Here is a 21,024-nt window from a genome sequence, read left to right as displayed (position 1 = left end):
GCTTCAGTTTTTATGGCACAATAAGGGTAAATAATCACAGTGAGTTCCTCGCTGTGATATTGCAACCTGGGTGACCCCTGGTCACCTCCCCCCTCTCGCTGTAATAAAGTGAGACAGTAAGCCGTAAGCATCTTATGGTTAAAATGAGCTGAACTGGGATAATGTGGAATCCATCTCACTGTAAGAACTGCTTCATGCACCATTATCGGTCTTACCGTGCAGAGACCTACATCTCACTCACTCTTGCTCTATATACCAGCCCCTCGATCAGTCGGTCTCTCTCTCTATCTCTCTCTCTCTCTCTCTCTCTCTCTCTATTTCTGTTCTGACTACAGTAATCTTTTGCCTAGTTCCTGCTCATGTCATCACATGCACATGTGATGAGCTTTCCTTGGCAGTGCTGTTTTTCTGTAAGTTGGAATGAGTTTTTCTGTGTGTGTGTCAGTGTAATTATTGTTAAAAAAACCTCAAATTAAAACATTTTCGTTAACTGAAATTAAAGGAATATTAATAAACCAAGTTTTGCTCAATCAACAACATCTGTGGCATAATGTTTTTTAACAACAAAACTTAATTTAGATGTAAACAAAAAACATCTGGGTTACAGTGAGGCACTTACAGTACAATGGAAGTGAATGGGGCCAAAACGTAAATTTTAAATAGCCATAAGCCGTAAACGTGTAAAAGTGTTAACATGATTTTAGTGTGATACAGTCACTTACTAACCTTTGCTGTGTAAAGTTATATCCAATTTTACAACTATGTGTCATGATGATGTTACACTGTAAACCCTGTAATTTGCAAAAACAACAATTTAAACAACTTAACAGCTTAAATAATACGCATGTTTTAACAGAAGTATTGATGTAAGTGCTTTTTTAAAAATTATGAGCTTCACATTTCTTCCTTTAAACCCTCCAACAGTTGAGCCCATTCATTTCCATTCACAAGCCTCTGTAACCTTGATGCTTGCTTTTTTTTTTTTTTTAATCTACAGTCACAAATGCTGTCAAAATGAGCTTTACTTGTTTTGATCCCTGAATATTCCTTTAATTTTAAAACAAAAATAATTAGAAAAACTGAAACTAATCTAAAATCCAGAGTCCTAAACTACCTAAACTGCAACGAGGAATTTATTTTTTTAGGTTACAAACTGGTAATTACAAGGGTATTATGCTATAAATGTGGTTTATGAGGACATTTCAAGTTGTCCCATAATTCAAATTGCTTAAAAAACATACTAAACAATGTTTTGTTTTTTTTAAAATGTAAAAATGCAGAAAGTTTTTTTGTGAGGGTTAGGTTTAGGGGTAGTGTTAGGGTTAGGGGATATAATCTATAGTTTGTACAATATAAAAATCATTATATCTATGGAGAGTCCTCATAAGGATAGCCGCACCAACGTGTGTGTGTGTGTGTGTGTGTGTGTGTCGTCATAAATGAGTGACTAAAGATTCTTACAGCGATCTATATTTAGATTCCAAATTGTAACACTTGATGCGGAAATAACCCTGAACCTCCTCCAGTGTGTGGGCGGCGGAAGTAAAAAGTGTGTGCGTGTTTGTGTGTTTGTTGGGGGTGGGGCTCCGAGGGCAGGGGATAGTGTAGGGTGTTAGTGTGTCAGTAGAAGCAGCAACAGATTGAGCTTCGGCAAGCGTATGTCCGCTTATTACATGTAGCATCTGTACTCCGAGTGTGTGGAATTAGGCTACACCACAGTGGTGAGTACATATTCAGTGCTTACCTGTGTTATTTACTTCTAACAAGAGACTCTGAGCTAGAAACTGCCTAGAGAGAGTTCATCAAGTAGGAAACCTACCAGTAGAAGATATTGCTTGTGTTTCAGGGCATGTGTTGTGTGTTTCAGATGTAAGGTAGAAAAAGACTACTGAAAGATCAGGGATTTAAAATCACTCGGCTTGTTTTTCATTATGTAAGTTCATCTCCCCCAAATAACACTCTCAGCGATACTGTATTAGTAGATGCGTTAGCATTTTTCAAATAATTTAATACATGTCCAAGCAGTGAGAATACCAATGCTTTAACAGTTCTTCTCCAGCATGTGGTATGTCAAGCTTTCAAAATCCTTACTTGGAAACGGTGATGTATAAATTAGCAGAAACATCTTATAAACTTTTGTTTGTGTGCACTATCTTCTCTAGTTTGCATATGTTTGTGTGGATATGTTTGTGTGGTTGCTTGAGTTGACTCTTCTACTACTGCAAAGGTTCTTACTCTGGTTAGCCAGTTCCGTACTCAATCTGGTCTCATAGAATCACATTACTATACCTACATTTTGGCAAAATGATTTTTGCACTTCTTGTTGTATGTATTGCGGTAGTTTCCTGGTGAAATAAACACTAGAGGTGCTACAACAATGACTTTTATTCCCTTTCACACAAATCCAAATAAAAGGGCCGATTATCAGTTTATAAACACCTACTTTTTACTCTGTTCCTCACATACTTCTATCTTATGACACCAAATCGCTTTTACGTAAGGCCATAGATGTTAACATTTGCATTACATAGCCAAATACATTTGCATGCTTGATTAATTGCGATCATATTGTGCTTGTGATCACTTGTGAAAACAAGGACCAAGGATCAAGACAACACGTGAGCCAAAAGTGTCAAAGAAGCACGACAAATTTATGTGGTTGCTTCAGCAATTGCAGTTTTCATGAGGTAGGTTTTGTTGATTTAAAACTTGAAAGAACATTAAAAACCTCATCTGTTTGGGAGAAAATGTAACTCACTTCTAGTGCCACACAGTAAACATTTCACCTCAGAACTGCTGCAATATGTGTAAGGAACCACAAAATATAATTTTGTGAAGTTGTCACCACAGTCACAAATTTCTGAATGAGATCAGGCTGTCCAAATTGCTACAGAGTATTTGCTGTTAATCAGTTATATAGTTTAGTTAGATCATTGAAGAATCAATTAAACAAGGATCAATCAATGTTCCCTTAATACCCTTTTTGCTAACAGGGTCAGACATTCTTTGAGCATCCCTCTTGGATGCGGTTTGTCCTGCAAGTTTTTTCACAAAGCTGTGGGACCTGTTCCACAGGACCACTTGTTGCGTGCACTGCTAACCTGCCTGGCACCGTTCCCATCAGTGCACCAGGAGGAAAGCTAATCTCTGTAAAGAAGCTTAACAATTATTGCCAGGAAAGCATTGCTGAGAGGCCAGTGACAAGCACTTTCTGTTTGTCAGACACAATCAGACGTTATGAGGGTTTTCAAAGAGTAACAGCCTTGAATCACAGCCATTTTTCTCAGAAGTGTGGGCTTCTGCAAGAGTAAGGACTTGATTCTTCATACTTGTGGGAGAACTTCAACAATTTGATTTATTTATTTTAATGCATCTGTTTTATTCTTTATGCAGAGGTTCGATCCCAGGCGTGGGCCCTGCCCTGGGGAAAAATTAATAAATATTGATTAGTGGTTGCTGTTTCATAGCTCAGGAGACTTCTAAGTAATGTTTATAAAGTTTCAACGCTGTCTTAGATGTTTCTCCTAAACTTCCTTGGATGGACTGAAAATAGAAATAAATGAGAAACAAATTGGCACAGAAAGAGTGTAAAATGAATAGTGTGTTAATTGGAGTGTAATTAAAATTATGTTCCAGCGTTCCAACAGCGGTTACAATGTGAAATGTCCACTGAGTGGCATGAGTTACATTTTCTCCCAAACAGATTTATTAAAGAGTAATGTTTATTGAGTTTTAACCCTTAAATGCATGGGGATTTCACCAAACACCCTTACATATTTGGGTCTTTAGAGACCCTTCACTTATATCTATCACAAATGGTTCTACAAAATGCCCAGATAGTGTAACATTTTCAAAATATTTTCAAGACATTTAGAAAATAATTATTTTGATGTTTTATTTTTCATAAATCAAAGAGATAATCAGGACAAATCTAGAACAGGATTCATTACTTTCACACTGAAATTTCACGAGATGCAACTGGCTGTTAAACACATATTGAGCTACACATAACACATAAGCTACACATAAGCTAAACATAAGCTATACATAAATATTTTTTCTGGCACTTACTGAGTCTGAATAGATTAAGTAACTTACTTAAATTCAGTAGTACACCCAAACAATAATAGTCATATTATACCGTGCATGTGTTGTACTTGCTATAGTTTACTTCCATGTTGTTTCTTCATCAAATAGCAATGTCAAATTTAAATCAAGTCCATCACTGAAACAAAAGTGCCACCTGGAATAACAAATAGCATATGTATGTGTACATGCATATGGAATACTGATGATTCAGCATTGTTGCATGGAAAATCAATGTGATATAGTATTTATTTGTACAGTATGAATATAGTAGTCATTTATCTTGTAATAAATAAATATATATCATGTGATAGTAAATGCATATAAATAATAATCATAAGAATATAATTTTCAGATGTCCACAAAAAAATAAAAAATAAAAAATAGAAACGACACTATTACATACCTTGGGTCTCTAATAACCGTATACACTTTTGGTACTTTAGCCATTATAAAAATAAAATAAAATAAATATATATATATATATATATATATATATATATATATATATATATATATATATATATATATATATATATATATATATTTATTTATTTATTTATTTGCAATTTTGGCTTTTTAAATGTTTTATTTATTTACAGGAGCTACAGTGTGCTAGGTACAGGAGGTGGAATGAGGTCCCGGGTCACTAAAGACCTGAGGTATGCGTTTAAGGATTAAATCAACAAAACTGACCTCCCTATTGTAAACCTTGAACCTAAACCTAACCGATAGTGTCACAGAAAGCAAGTGTCAGAAGAAAAAATGCAACCATGCCATTTTGCGGTGTTTCTATGACACTTTCAGCTCATTTATCGACTCAAGGACTTGTACCCCGGTCCTTTGTATTGCAAGTGCAATGCTCTGTTTAGCTATGCTGTGCAATTTGATCACACTTGGACAAGATTTTAAATGTAGTCAGTTATGTAATGCAAACTTTAAAATGTATAACCTTCAAGTCATGTGCTTTGGTAAAAGTGTTTAGATGTCATAAGATAGCATTGTGTGAGAAACAGGGTGAAAAGAAAGTGTTTGTGAACAGATAATCTAGTGTTTTATTTGTGTGAATGAAAATAAAAGTAGCCTAATTGTTTTCTAGCACCTCTAGTGTTCATTTCAGTAGGAAACTGCCACGATATGTAGAACGAGGCAAATAAAACTCATATTGCACAAATGTATTCATAGTAACATGATTCTATGAATCCAGGTTGTTTCTTTCTCACTTCTTTTTGGTTTATTGTTTTATCGATTTCTCACAATGTTTTTCCTGTTTTTCTGGCATTTGTTTTTTTTTTAATACTCCTATAATTCTTTTCAGCACACCCTTTCACTATAATCATAGAGGGCATATTTGGCTCATAATGCATGTGCCTATAACCAGATTAGAATTAATTGCCTCCCTGAAATAAAACTGTTCCTCGCATGGATTAGCACTTGGCATCCACATTTAATTTGTTTGTTTGGGGCATATTTTTAGCTGTCATGCTAGACACTCCAACACCAACTTAACCGCCACCCTTTGTCATGACGATAGCTCCTTTTATCCACCACAGCTTGATAGCTCTTCCCAGTTTTTATTTCATGTTTTCATCCCTCTTTTTGAGGGATCTCATCTTGTAGTGTATATTAAAAACAAAAAGGCACAAAGTCAATTTAGTCTGTTCTGTAATCTGGTCCCCCCAAGACTAATGTCACTGTTAATCCAGTCATTTAATCAGATAACACAAACATAGGCCATTGAGGAAGCAACGGCCAACTGGTGCACTCTGTTGGTTCATTAAACCTATCACAGCATGTGCTAATTAAATAATGGAGCTATACTTGCATACAAAAGGGTGAGAAATTACTGCTGTGGCATTTCATTTTCCATATGTTAGACTGTTTGTCCTTTTTTGTGTGTGTACAACAGAATGCATATAAGAGAGAAACCTGCCAGTCACTGTCTGCATTAAAAGCTGATGGCAGGGGACTACTATGAATAATAACTACTAATAATTGCATGGGAAAAAATACCTGAACACCTCAAACAGTAGAAACTAAATACCAGTTTTTGACCGTTAAAGGTGCATTAAGTAGTTTGGAGCCAATTTAAAACTTTTACACATTAAAGGGGTCATGAACTGCCTTTTTTATTTTGTACTGTTCTCTGAGGTCCACTTATAATGTTATCAAGATTTTTACATCAAAAAATTTGGAAGTAATAAGCTATTTTCTGTCCTGTTTTGACCCACCTCATCGTAACACACCGTTTGAATAGGCGTGGCAGATTGTAGACTCGGAAGTAAACGCCCACTGGTATGATTGGCTAACAGTTTTGCCTACATCCTTCATAGATGGACACTGCTGTGATTTAGGTTAAAAATGCATAAATACTCAGTACATATCAAATGATCTGTAATAACAGACAAAGCAATAGTGACCACGTAATAAAAACAGTTACTCACACTTGTGTGGTGCGACATTACTGTCGGATCCAATATAGTCGGCTCAGCATCGTCTTTATATTTCAATATTTCTGAAAATCCTGCATCGAATTGTGCCTTGTTTGTAAACGAATCCGCGGTAAAATGAAGTGAACAAAGGACCAAGTTCTTACTGACGCGGTCTGGATTCCTTCTTTCCTAATGTTGGGATCAGAAGGAAGGCAATGCAAAGACTGTGTTTTTCCACAACTTGGCAATGCACAGCGTCTTGTTGTCTTCGGAGCATCTTTATTATTTGGTTTCTGTGTAGATCTGCATTTGCCTCTCTCGTTATTAACCTACTACATGCGTGAATCAGTGGGCGGGGCTAAACAGGCAGTGATGTAGAAGCAGGCGTTGATCTTCTTCTGCGGAGGTGGTGTTTAGCAACACTATTACTTAATAAAGTGGCACATTCCACATCCTGTAATTTTGGCAGATTGGCTTCATTATAAGCTGTTTTTAGACTAACGAGAAAGTTTTGAGTTCTGAAACTTACAGAATGTTTTTATAGTACAATGAGCTCTTATATGTCAAAAGATCAAGGGAATTTTGATTTCTCAGTTCATGACCCCTTTAACAAATGAATTGTGTTTTTGTAAAGTTTGATCCGAATGGTGTACACTCACATGAGATGAAAAGTGTACTTATAATAGTTTTCTACTGGAAAATCAGCTGTAATGAAACTTGATTGTGTCATTATTATATTGCATATTATGCGTAGTCCATCGATTACAGTGCAAAATAATAATTTGTCCAGTGAACTTCATAATTCCTAGACACGTTGACCGGCACCAACATTTCTTAGCAGAAACTCTGCTGTACTGTGTGATATTTCAGAGAGGTAGAGTATTTACACAGTGCACTTGTGTTTGAGTTGCTATTTACAATTATTAAATTGCTAAATACAATTATTATTTAATTACTTATTTTTATACACACTTCATAATCGTATTTAATCAAACTACACAATGATGACTCTAAGACTTTATAGATATTATGGTTTAATTTTCTGTTAATGCATGATTTTCTGTAAAGCTGCTTTGAAACGATGTGTGTTGTGAAAGGTGCTATACAAATAAAAATTACTTGACTTGACTATTTCAAGCAGATACGGCTAATAAGGTCACCCTTTGGAGTGAATTCAAGTTTGCCACATGCATAAAGTTGTTTTAGACCTATGTAAATGAGTGCTTTAAAGGAATAGTTCGCCTAAAAATGAAATTTCTGTTAATTATAAACATTCCCTCCATTCCGCTGTTCCAAACCCATTTTTCCATGAAATTAAAAAAAGAGCTTCTAAAGAATCTTCTCACAATGCTTTTCCATATGCATTCATAGTGACCACATCTGTCAAGCTCCAAAAAGCACCAAAAATGTCATACAACAGCATAAATCTTGCCCATGTGCTATATTCCAGATCTTCTAAAGCAATATGATGGCTTTATGAGGTACAGGATGAAATTTCAGTCATTATTCAGTAATGACTTTCCCAACTGCCCAAGCTCTGAAATCACATTCATGTTTATATTCAGGTTCAAAAATGGTTTGTCCATGTAATTAACGGCACTCAGCAGGTCAGTGTTTATGTAAATGACCCAGAGGTTGGATGGATGGATAATTTCAAAAGATGTCATGTTATAGATTTAAAAAAAAAAAAACATAAACCATTGTACATTAATTTTCATTTTAACCATCATTTTAACCGGATTGGATGCGTCGACTAGTCGACCAGCCAGTACATCATCTACACTCACTTAGCACTTTATTAAGACCTGTACACTTACTTATTCATGCAATTATCTAATCAGCCAATCATGTGGCAGCAGTGCAATGCATAAAATCATGCAGATACAGGTCATGAGCTTCAGTTAATGATCACATCAACCATCAGAATGGGGAAAAAAATGTGATCTCAGTGATTTTGACCGTGGCATGATTTTTAGTGCCAGGCGGGCTGGTTTGAGTATTTCTGTAACTGCTGATCTCCTGGGATTTTCACACACAACAGTCTCTAGAGTTTACTCAGAATGGTGCAAAAAATAAAAAAAAAATAAAACATCCAGTGAGTGGCAGTTCTGCGGATGGAAACGCCTTGTTGATAAGAGAGGTCAACGGAGAATGTCCAGACTGGTTTGAGCTGATAGAAAGGCTATAGTAACACAGGTAAACACTCTGTACAATTGTAGTGAGCAGAATAGCATCTCAGAATGCACAACACATCAAACCTTGAGGCGGATGGGCTACAACAACAACAGAAGATGACTTCGGGCACATACTTAGGACCATAGTGTTCCTAATAAAGTGCCAAGTGAGTGTATATTACATGCCAGTTTGAATATTCTGAGTGGAAAATGTTATTTGAGAAATATAATTTTCAATTAGTAATGACTTAAATTTCAGTCTGTTCCTCACACAAAGTTATTGGCTTTCAAAAGACTTGGAATACTTAGAATGGGGTACCAACACACCAGTATGGCATGCTGATGACCAGATATGCTAGTCTTTTCAACAGGGATAGCATTATCTAAAAGGTAGATAATGTCCCGAAGGACTGTAAATTATGTTGTCTGGCCAACGTAACTGTCTCTTACTGAGAGCTCAGTAATTGGATGTGTTCTGATCTAAGCAAAGTATCTGCCTCACCTGCCAAACAATGTTTCAGATACTCTTTCATTAACCCTCCCATCTCTTATCTCACTCAGCTTCTGTTGATTAAAATCCCCAAGAGCTTTGCACCTGCTGCTCTCTGCTTGATCCTCGACTAACTAGAAATAGCCAGAATTCTATTTATGTGTCTGTCGGCTCATTTTTGTCTGTGTTGCCGCCTGAGAGACTTTGATTGGGAGTCAGCTCTGATCAGCTGCCTCTGAAGTGTCAATCTGCAGATCAAGGCAAGAGAAAGATTGCACTTATATTGCATTAGGTGGATTTTTATTTATTAAGTGCTTTCTGTGGGAGCATATGTGTTGTAGAAAGGCAAGTGCATGTTTATGAGAGAGAAAGATAGAGAGATGAATATATAGACATGCAGATGTGTTTGTGTTGCTTTTATGCAGTTTGAGATTGTTTTTGTCACTACAACTCAATCATTGTGACTTGAATGAATACTAGTGAGAGGAATCACAACAAAAATGTTTTATTAAACAACTTTGACCTTTTTTTGGGGGGGGGGGGGGGATCATATACAATAGTAATGAATACTGTTCATTATTTAAGAAAGGAATATTTATTTGCATAGCCCTTTTCTAGTTAATCTAGGAAAATTATATATTCTTGTAAAAATGCATTGAAGGAGTATTTTAGCTCCACTTATGCTGCAAGACTAGACTATCCACACTAAAATATTCATTGCTCATCTAATATAACAGCTCCTTTTACTCCACTAAATAAAATTACCTGAATAAAAATAATAAATGCATCAGGCTGTAATATTTTAGTGCCTCTTTTAGTCCTACTGTTTTTCACACAGATTCTCAACAGAATACTTCAGTTGGTGCAGTGTAATAGTGTGGGTTTTGATTCTTAGTGATTCAGATCTTTTGAATTTTTTTTTTTTTTTTTTTTTTTGTTCAGACAACTCATTCAGATTCTGATTCATTAACCGATCGACATTCCTTGTAGGTTACCAATGTTACACTAGCAGGAGGTGACCACTAAATGACAGTTGAATCACATTCATGATCGGCTTGTAGTGCAATGCATTCTGGGTGATTTATTCAATAAATCTCTCCAAACAACATCCCATGCTGACCGATTCTGACTAAAGACTAAGGTCATGTCCACACTAATACTTTTCCCACTGAAAACGCATTGGTTTTGCTATGTTTATGCTACTTGCAGGGTTTGAACCTTAAAGGAATAGTGTACACCAAAATGATAATTCAAACTCATATGATTTTCTTTCCTCAGCAAAACACAAACAAAGATATTTTTTTTAAGGATGTTACAGCTGTTTTTGTCCATGCAATTCAAATTGAATGTGTGCCTATTACAAATGGAAGTTGTAGTGTGAACATTGGCTATACCACCCTAAATAGGTTGAAAAATGAACATACATGTGACAGAGTTGTCTACAATTTAATTTGACAGGCATTAACATCACTTTCAGAATTTTTCTGTGGTGGAAATACTCTGAATGTTGCACGAGTTGTGTTTTGTGCATGCTAATCGCTAACTCAATAATTAGTTCCTCTTAGACTGTCCTTATGGGTTTAGTGGTAAATTTAATCTCAAGATCAACATGAATACAGAATTTGAGCTTTACAGTTTGCTTTTAATACATGTTTCAACGCATTCTCCTGCCTTTTTGTTTGTTTTTATTCGTGTTTGTTCATGAGGGAGCTAATTATTATTATTATTATTATTATTATTATTATTGTTATTATTATTTAATCTCATATAAAACCATTTCAGCCCATGGGAACCACTAGGAGCATATGTGCAATGTTCAAAAACAATGAAAATCATGCCCATGGACAACTAAACATGCCCAAATGCTCTATAACTCATCTGTAAATACTTTTTGGGTGACTATAGATGTTTTAAAAACAACTGGCATAGAAGAAGACAATCATAGTAAGAGCTTTACACAAGTTGCTGGATAATGTGTCATGTGATAGTGTTTAAAGGGTTAGTTCACCCAAAAATTAAAATGTTCTCATCATTTACTCACCCTCATGCCATCCCAGATGTAAATGTCTTTCTTCTGCAAAACACAAACAAAGATTTTTAAAAGAATATCTCAGCTCTGTAGGTTCATACAATGCAAGTAAATGGTGACCAGAACTCAAAAAGCTCCATAAAGGAGATTAAGTCAGCATAAAACTAATCCATGAGACTCTACTGGTTTAATCAATGTCTTCTAAAGCAATCGAGTTGTTTTTTGGGTGAAAACAGACCAAAATCTAACTTTTTTTCATGGTATATCTTGACAGAGTCTCCTTGGTGATCATGATTTCAAGCTTGATTACACTTCCAATAGTGCCATCTAACTCTCTGGGCATGCATCAAGCACTAGGAAATGTAATAGAGCTTAAAATAATAACCTGCCTAGAAATTGCAATGACAAGATGAACAGTGAAAAATGAGTTATATTTTGGTCTGTTTGCACCCAATATCAACTGGATCACTTTAGAAGACGTTGATTAAACCACTGGAGTCTTATATATTATTTTATGCTAACTTTATCTCCTTTTTGGAATTTCTGGAGTTCCGGTCACCATTCACTTGCATTGTGAGGACCTACAGAGCTGAATTATTCTTCTAAAAATCTTTGTTTGTGTTCTGCAGAAGAAAGTCATACACATCTGGGATGGTATGAGGGTTAGTAAAAGATGAGAGAATTGTCATTTTTTGCGTGAACTATCACTTTAAGTGCTGCCATTACACCATTTCTGGGTGTAAAAGCACCCGGCAACTTCAGTGAGAAAAAAAAAAAACTATGCAAAAACATATTGATTCAAGCATCCTTATTGTTAATTTGCATAATTCTGTGAAGAATAAGTGTGATATGTATGTGATATTTCAAATTGTGTCACTTTTATAGGAGAGGTATGCTATCACTTTTCTAAGCAATCAGACCCCTTTTTTTTCTTTTCTTTTTTTTTTTTTTTTTTTCCCAACAGGCAATAAATAGACTTGCACTGAAAAGGGCCCTACATGTATCTATGAATCAAAATATCATAGAGACTTAGGGGTGGGCTCTTTTGAATCTGGCCAGTATACGTACACCTAGCAACCAGCCAGAACACCCTAACATCATAGCAGCAAGCACCACTCCACATTACGACGTCTGCACATGTTACATACAGTAGGTGGATTCTACATAGATTATAAGATCTAAAACGGTTACCAAATTCAGTATTTCTGCTGGCATGACAGTGGGCAAAGTGGCAAACCAACAGTGGCAAGATTAGTAATTAGTCCTGTGAAAAGCCTTGAATGTTTGCACTAATTGTTTCAATCATCAAACATTTTATTAGTGGCCTTTAAACTCATTAGCCATGGAGACGACAGACTAAGCTATGCCTGACACAGAAAACGAGATGAGTGAATAGAATAATGTATGAATGCAAATGTATGAATGAAGGAGGTGAATGAAAGTGGGGACTGAACAATCACATGATTATAATTACAGTCCAAATATGGACAGAATTAGTCTGAAAGGTAAATGATGGGAATTGATGAGCATTTGCTGGAGAAGAGGACTCTTTCAGTTAGAGGATGATGGAAGGTATGTGTGTATAACAAGCAGATATTCACTGACAGACTAAATAGGTAGGGAGGACGGTTGATTATAAAACCAAGATCATTGGTCCTGAGGGCCATTGTGACTAAGACCATTTAGAGTGGGGTTGTCATCAACTAGGAGTGCAAGGTTCTCATGGTACATAGTGATTCACTGCTCTCAAAAAGGCTTGACTTGGTTAACCCTAGGTTAATGTATTTTTAAACCCCAGGGAAAAGGCCAGTTTTAACCATGTTTTCAGGAACATTTTACACTTGCAATTCTAAAAAGTGGTGAGTGCTGCTTTTAACCCTGGGTTATGAAACCCTGCTCCATTGTGGGGTTCACCCCGAAATGCTGTGCCAAAATAATGCAGTATGAAGCAATGCAGTGCAATAATGTTATGGTGAGTTGTTTAGCAACAGACAACCAATCATTAACTGCCTCAGTGCTTACCTTAGTATATATTCATGTGCTTTGTACAGTCACAGAAACTTTTCACACTAGGTTTGGTTTCAGAGAAGCAGTTTAAAATATCAAACAGTAAACAGTATCCAGAGTAGATCTATCTATTTCCACAGATGGACAAGCAGTTATTAAAAACAGGTTGCATGCTTGTTGCTTGCTGTATGTATTTGTCCAATCAATGTTATTAATATCATAAATATGCATATAAGAATGGTATTCCAGGGTTTACAAATGTACTTACTAACCCAGGGTAAAGTGTGAACAGAGTGAAACATGGAACAAGATAACATATTGGTTACTGGTGTACCATTAGTTCCCTGAAAGGAGGAAAAGAGATAGTGGATCAGTAGCTGATGCAGTGGGAGCTCGTCTCCGAAGTACAGGTTCCTGAAACACTATAAGTCAAGCCAATTACATATTGGCAGTTGGCACTTGTTGCTCCACCCCTATGCACACGTATCACGTGCATATAAGCCGGGGCACAATGCCACATCATCAGAATCTTTAGACTAAAGAGCATATCTATTGGTCCCTTAACAGCAAGAAATCAGTAGTGCCACAAAGCTACACAGGTCTTGTTCCCTCCTTTCAGGGAACCAAAGTTACATCAGTAACCGAGACGTTCACTTTCAAGTCGGTCAGTTCGACGCTTTGTCAGTAACTGATGCTACGGGAGGCATACCATAATGTCGTGCTACTGATTCACACCAAGGGGACAGGGTCGTGGACCAATAAAAATTTTACTTTTCTCAACGTATTGCAGAAGAGAAAGGATGACATGGTTAAAACAAGTCTGTCAACATAAGCTATGACACTAGTCATCCAGTGTAGCGCAACATTGCAAAAGCTCTACTTTTAAGTAGGGAACAGGGCTGTCACACCACAGACACCGGGGACGCCCATAGACCTAACAATTTCCTGGGCAGGGACCTTGGTGGCCGGAGCACCAATTCATGGTGTGGCATGTTTAACAAGCATCACAAAGGCGGTAGCGCCAGACACATTCTAAGAGGTTGCTTTGTCCATTTTTGCTGCCCGTGGGGGGAAATTACAGTAAGTGCCTCACCTGAGCGTGGACATGTCTCACTAGTTAAAGCCAAGCACCAAAATATCCCTGACAACATCATCATCACCGAACATGAACGATAGCAGTGCACTGGAGCGAGCCGTAAATCACCACGGGCCACAAAATAGGTAAAGCCGCTTGAGATGGAGAAGAGGAGAAATGCACTGTTCAAGCCGGCAACAAATCATCATCAAACTGTCCGTGCTCTTATCTTGTCCTTGCTAGACATGAGGTGAGGGGACCGGCGTCATCCTTTCCAGAAAGCAAGTCGAGAGTGAAGCATTTTGAGTGTTAAGCGCTTGCATTGAACACAATCAAACTCAGCGAGTGCTGTGTCAGCATAGGCTCAGCCCAGGAAATAAACATCGCTCCCACTAAACAGAACAATTTGCTTCATATGGAAGAGAGCATACACGCACGGCTTGGGCTGGCGACAAATCCACCTAAAATCTCCACGCTCCATATCCCGTCCTCGCTCCCCTCCCTCGTGTGGTCCCTCCGAAGCTAAAGAAGTATCATAGCTTGTGGAGAGGGAAGCGGCTTTGGCTTTCAAAATGAAAGCAAGCCAAAAGTGAAGCGTCTTGAGTTTTTCTGAGTTTCACTTATAAAGCAGCGCTCGGGCCCATCAGACAGAGGGATATATCACTCGTTTTCATTTGCTTGTGGAAACATTTGCAAAACGTTGTTTTTAAAAAGACATTGTTAAGCAAAAGGCTCTTTAAGCAACACAATGCAGTCAATATCAAACATGTAAGTGTTTAAAGGAAACTCTGTCCGTTGGAACACACAGGGAGAAAAAATATAATCCCTCGCTGAAAGGGCGCAGATCCAAATTATGATTAGCGTTGATTTGGGTTCCAGAGCACGAGAAATTTTCCCGCAACCTTGAAGAGGAAAATTATGTGTGGCATCTAATGATGAAGCGACACCTGCCAATATGTAGGTAATTTTATTGCTGTAATTTTATAGGGTTTCCAAGATCAGTACTCCTGAGAGGAGCTCCCATACATTCAGCTATTGACGCAGTGTCAAAGTGACAGACTTGAAAGGGAACCCAGGATTATGTTAACCAAAGGTTACAAATTACCCTGAGTTAACAATTTCAAGTGTGAAAACCCCAAAAAGGGCTACTGTGCTTCCTGTCCTCTCTCATGGAATGACCCAGTTAATTCATACTCTTTTTCCCTGTGTGTGTTTTTGTGTGTGTTGTCATTATACCCTATCAACAGAGAGACTGGCGAAGAAAACTGGGACACAGAGAGCTGCCAAACACTCCCATCGCCAGCAGTCTCCCACACCAAATGTCTGTGCAGCAAGCTGTCCACCTTTGCAGTTTTAGCGCAGAAAGCTAAAGAACCAGTAAGTGATTAATTTTACCTTTACAACACAGCAGCAGGGCCTATAGTCTCACAGTCTGAGACCTCTGAGAAAATTTGACTAATATGGCCAAGTAGCTGGAACTCACAGCTTACAATTTAAGAATATTGTTTTAGAACATCGTATAGAGTGCTTGGTTGCTCACTAGAAAAGCTGTGTACCCAAAGGGGAAAATGTATTGCTCAGAAGGGGCTCTTTCACAGAGTTCTCAGTTAAGTTTAATTGAAGTATCAACTATGCCTCAGATGTTCCGCCTAAAATAATTTAGGAGAAATAAAAAATAGACACAAATGAGACAGATGTTTAAATTAGTGTGGGTAGCGTAGCTCAGATAATTTGGTTGTGGAAAAAATGCTGTGATATGTTTAAGTTTCTATTGAAATATTTAATTTATGTTTGCAGACTTTGGTATCTTGGCAAATCTGGGCAAATCACAATTTGAAACAGTGTTGAGATCTCTTCTGAAACTCTATAGGAGACACAAGTTTTTTTTTTTTTGTTGTTGTTTTTCAGGAGAAAAATCTGAGAAGCAAGAGACTAAAGTCAAAGTTTAAGTTATTCTTAATTTAATCTCGTTGTTTAGGAAAAACTGAGATGTTACTAAAAAAGATCTCACAGGTGATTTTTTTTTTCTTTTCTATTGGCAGTCATTGGTCTGTCTGTTCCATAAATGTTTATATTCTACACCTTATAGGATAGATTGGAAACAATGTGCTCTTTGGTAATTATTTTTGTGGTAAAGATTTCTAATCTAATTTCTTGGGCATACATTTTTGACTCATTGCGCTGTTGATGTGGCATGTGATGCGAGCGTGAAGTGCTTTCCACTTCCATACTGTGTAGAATCTTATGGTGGTATACATATTTCAGCATACGGCTGACCAGATGTTTAATATATTATGGTAAGCATAATGTGTCAGGCTTTGTCTTTCCTGTGCTTTCTCTCAGGTATAGTTTATACAGGTGTTTATTATTTAATTTTTTTAGCTCCAGTTCTAGAGCTTGGAGCTAGCTATGCAAATTGTGTGGGTTCAATTCCCAGGGAACTCATGGACAGTTTAAAAAATGTGTGTGATGAGGAGGAGGGTGTGGCCGGGCTGTGATGGCCGTATTGTGTGTGTGTCTCTCTCTCGAACCGGCATCTCTGGCTACCCCTTATCTTGCTCTCCCGCTGATCAGCTGATTCAGTGCCAGCCATGCCCTCCTCCTCATCACAATGTGTATTTCGAATGCACTGTAAGTCACTTTGGATAAAAATGTCTGCCAACTGTAAATGTTTAAAAGCACTGATGTACAGTTTTTCTACCATTGTCAGTATTAATCTCATTAAAGTAACTGTTGCATTAGCTGGTGTCTAAACTTTATCTGTTTTATATGAATAGTGATAAAGAGCTTAAGTAATTGTTTTATCTTTTGTTTGTGATCCTTATATTATTTATTTTATTCTAATGTTTTTAGTCCAAAGTGATGTGATCTGTGTCAGCTCTGCATGGTACTACACTGCGTCTGTGCATAGCACTGCATCTGTGATGTGGCTTTTAGCTATCTGGGTTAATGAGCGTGCTGCAGCTTGTTATATTGACCCTGTGCCCTTTTTCATTTAATGGAAGTGGGAGGCAACTAGAGTCCAACAAGCTGCTCAAATCTCTTTGTGCTAGTGGCATGTTTTCCATGCATTTCTCTCTATATATCTCTCCAACTCTTTATGAACTGTACATATCTCTCTTACTCTCTCAACCTTTTTCCCTTTTCCTCCCTCTCCTCGTCTGCATCATCAATGGAGGGATAGTGACCCACTTTAGTTTGCTGTAGTTTACTGAGTGTTTTTCCTCTGAAAGCACCCCCATTAAAGTTATTGATATGCATGGCAGGTGAAGGGGATGCTGAGGGATGGAGAATAGCCCTGAGGAATGAGCAATGTGGGGCGGAGAGAGTAAAACCAGCGGCCAGTCACAGTCACTCATGAGCTGGACCACACGCTGCTGGCTGCTGCCACCACTGACACTGGCTAAAGAGAGTGTGCCAATCTTACACATAGAGAGAGAAAGCGAGAGCAGTGCTGCCCAGGCACTGTACTGCACAATCAGGGGCAATGAGCATTAGCGATTGGAAGCAAGTTGGATGCATTGTTAATTCTATAAACTGCAGAGGTAAAAAAAGAACACTCAACTAAAAAAGGGGAAAGTTAGAAGGGAGAAAGATTTTAAGCTCAGAAAACAATGATGAAACAGTGAATGAAGGAGTTAAGGAGATGGTGATTTAAAGAAAGGTCTTTTAGCAACAGGGAGGTCTAGATACCGTATACTGCCGTAGGATGCCTCTGACGCTGCGTCAGAAAATACTGCAATTCCATGGACCCTTTTTCTACCATCTGCGATGACACGTATCTGCTTTATGTAGCAGTTTATATCAAGTAAACTTATATAAGCAAAAAACAATCAAACAAAAATTTTAGTGTGGGTTTATTTGAGTATTTAGTGTGGATTTTTAACATTACTCTTTGTCATATTAGTCTTGTAAAATAAATGCTGATTAATACACATTGTGTGTCTAAATCAGCTCCCAAGTGGCCATTTCTAGGGCTTTTCCTTTTTCAAAATCGTTCCAGTGCACTGAAACTTTTGCTCCGTTAAAATTCCCAGAATCCACCGTAAGAATTAGGGAGCATCGTTGCTCACTGTGTTCTCTTAAATGTTTTCTGAAGTCTTTCAAGTCATTAGAAAACGAACACAAGTGTAAAATTACAAGTGTAAACTTTGATTAAGTCAAACCCCTATTTTCTTGATGTTGTTTATAATGTCTTTCATCTATAAAAAATATTTTAAATATTAGGGTTGTTAGAAGATTACAATTACACTCCTCTGTATCTTTATTTATTAATTTTTTATATAATGTATCTTTCATAATAACACTGTACATTATAATTATTTACCACAAAAATGTACCACAGTGCCATCTATTGTTAATTAATAACAGCTGTGTTTAAAAGCGCCTTGTAATCATGTTGCAGGTAATTGAGTCATGAGTGTCCCATAAGGAGCGAGTTGAGATGGACCCCTAGTCACCATTGCTGCGCTGTGGTTTCAAATGCAGCTGCTGAGGGAGTAAATTTAGGATCTTTTTTTATCTTGTGACTGTCATTATCCATGCTCTCTTTTGAATTTTCTCATTTGGAGAGTCTTGGAAATGTAATCCTGGAATTTTTCTTTTGCTGTTGGGGCAAATGGAATCACAAAAAAAAAAAAAAAAAAACATTTACATTTAGTCATCTAGCAGACGCTTTGATCCAAAGTGACTTACAAAATGAGAAACATAAGCAATTTGTCATTAAAAGTGTTTGTGTCACTGTGATAAAAAAGCTGATGTAGGCATCCATTGACAAATACAAATTTTAGAGGTTGTTCCAGTTATGCTTTCAGAAATCCAATTTGCTTTGTTTCAAATTGAGTCAAGTAATTTTATATGTATATAGTGCTTTCACAATACACAGTTTCAAAGCAACTTTACAGAAAATTGTACAAATTGTAAAGCCCTTGCTGAGCAGTTTCACTGAAGGACATCATTTAAAATTATGCCTTAAAAATTAGGCCCCCAGTAAGCAAGCCAAAGCCAAATAATTAAGGTAAACGGCAGGATTTTAAGGAAATGTTAAGTATAATTCAATTCTGAATCGTGTTGATAGAAAAACAAATATAATAATAATAATAATACAATATTGGTGCATGCTTTGTATTTTTGTGCTTTTTGGAGTATCAAGTATTTAACTTACCAACAAGCTAGTGTCAGACTTAATTGTTAATCTAGACTCTCATGTGCTTTATGAGAAGTGCTATTTTGTGCCGCATGTTAGTAAACTTTACCGGAGTTGCTGATGATGAACTTTTCAAAATGCGATCACATGATTCCATTTTAGTTAGGATGCATTTAGAAGGTTACTGCCAATGTAGACAGTAGACGGCTAAAACAGCTCACTTATAATTTAAAGGTGCACTCAGTATGTATCTTGTTTACAGCATATTGTTCACCTAATGATATAGATTCAGCAATACACAAGAGTAAAAGTTCTCAGTTACTGATGCCATAGAAATGTGCTGTTCACAGTTAGCAAAATACATTTATTCTGTGAGTGATAACGGCCAGTTTTGGGGAATTATTGAGAAAAAGCAATTAAATTCTACCGGTCATATGATCTCAACATGGATGAAGAAGCTTTTTCACTAAGACTAATATTTAGATAACACTATTAATTTCTTTCTGTTTCCAAGTTTATCAGTTAGCAAAAAACAAACAAAAACGGAGTGCACATTTACAGTAAAGAAATATCTTTCAGCAGTCGGGAGCAAAACTGGACCAGGCATCAACATTTTGATTGATTCTTCTTTTTTTTTTCTCTCTCTCTAGAAAGCTTTTGAGACTGTGGTTGGCTACATTCAGTTGTAATTCATTAATTCTATTTGTCTTCTTCTTTATTACTGTGTGTTTCTGCATTCAATCACACCTCAGGGAAAGCACTATAAAAAAAGGTATATTAAGACCTGCTCACAGTACCTTTTATCAGTCCAGAGCAGAATTAACATAAAACAGCTTTTTAGCCCATGAGAAGTGAGAGCTGCTTTGTGTGTTAATGGAAGGCATTCTGTTTGATGTGCCCTATTAACATGCATGTGCTGGCTGCTTTCAAAGAATGACCATTAAGGCCCAGGATCAGGCTGTTATATGCACTCACAACCACACATTGCTTTTGGAAACCATATTTTGGCTTTTTCCCTGAAAGTAAGGGGCAGTAATAATTTGAATTTAACTGAAGTGCCCTACAACGGAAGTGAGAGATTGCTGAATCTCATATTTTATCTTTTCTGGTTTAAAAAATAAATAAATACAACTTGAAACTGATTGCTAAGAAAAATACTTTTGGTTTTTAATTGTTTCATTTAGATTTATGCATTTGGCAGGTGATTTTCTAATATGTTATGTAATTCTCTATAAAATGTGCTGTACCATTACTGAAAACCATTTTCACATTCTACAAGAGAACAGAAGATAGACAGGCTAGAAAGTATAAATAATTGATGGCCCATCCAGTATCTGTGACACCCAGACCTAAAACTGAAGGTTAATGTTTTCTAATCAACATTTATCCATTTTTGTCCCACACCATGATGCAGGATCAGTGCCTCGGGTTGCTTACCATTTGCTTTTGCTGGAATGCCTGGTGACATTTGGAACTGCAGAGTAAACCACACTATTAGCCCACAGTCTCCTTGTCTCACTATACATGGCTCATCACATCTTTTTCATCCTTTTTTAATTTTTTTTTAATTTTCATCAGCCTGTGC

At 37.0% G+C, this 21,024-nt stretch overlaps 1 protein-coding gene across 4 annotated transcripts in view; it reads left to right on the top strand.

Annotated features, from left to right (window-relative positions):
• LOC127425319 (adhesion G protein-coupled receptor B2-like) overlaps nt 1-21,024 on the top strand; it is a 327,159-nt gene that overhangs the window by 203,914 nt on the left and 102,221 nt on the right. For all 4 annotated transcript variants that reach the window (XM_051671167.1, XM_051671166.1, XM_051671165.1 and 1 more), the window contains exon 15: nt 15,541-15,670. In XM_051671167.1, coding sequence (XP_051527127.1) covers nt 15,541-15,670 — 130 coding nt within the window. The remainder of the gene's footprint in view (nt 1-15,540; nt 15,671-21,024) is intronic.

Source organism: Myxocyprinus asiaticus, chromosome 34 (assembly GCF_019703515.2).
Source record: "Myxocyprinus asiaticus isolate MX2 ecotype Aquarium Trade chromosome 34, UBuf_Myxa_2, whole genome shotgun sequence".
NCBI classification, from domain to species: domain Eukaryota; kingdom Metazoa; phylum Chordata; class Actinopteri; order Cypriniformes; family Catostomidae; genus Myxocyprinus; species Myxocyprinus asiaticus.
This window is presented reverse-complemented; position numbering and strand designations above follow the sequence as displayed.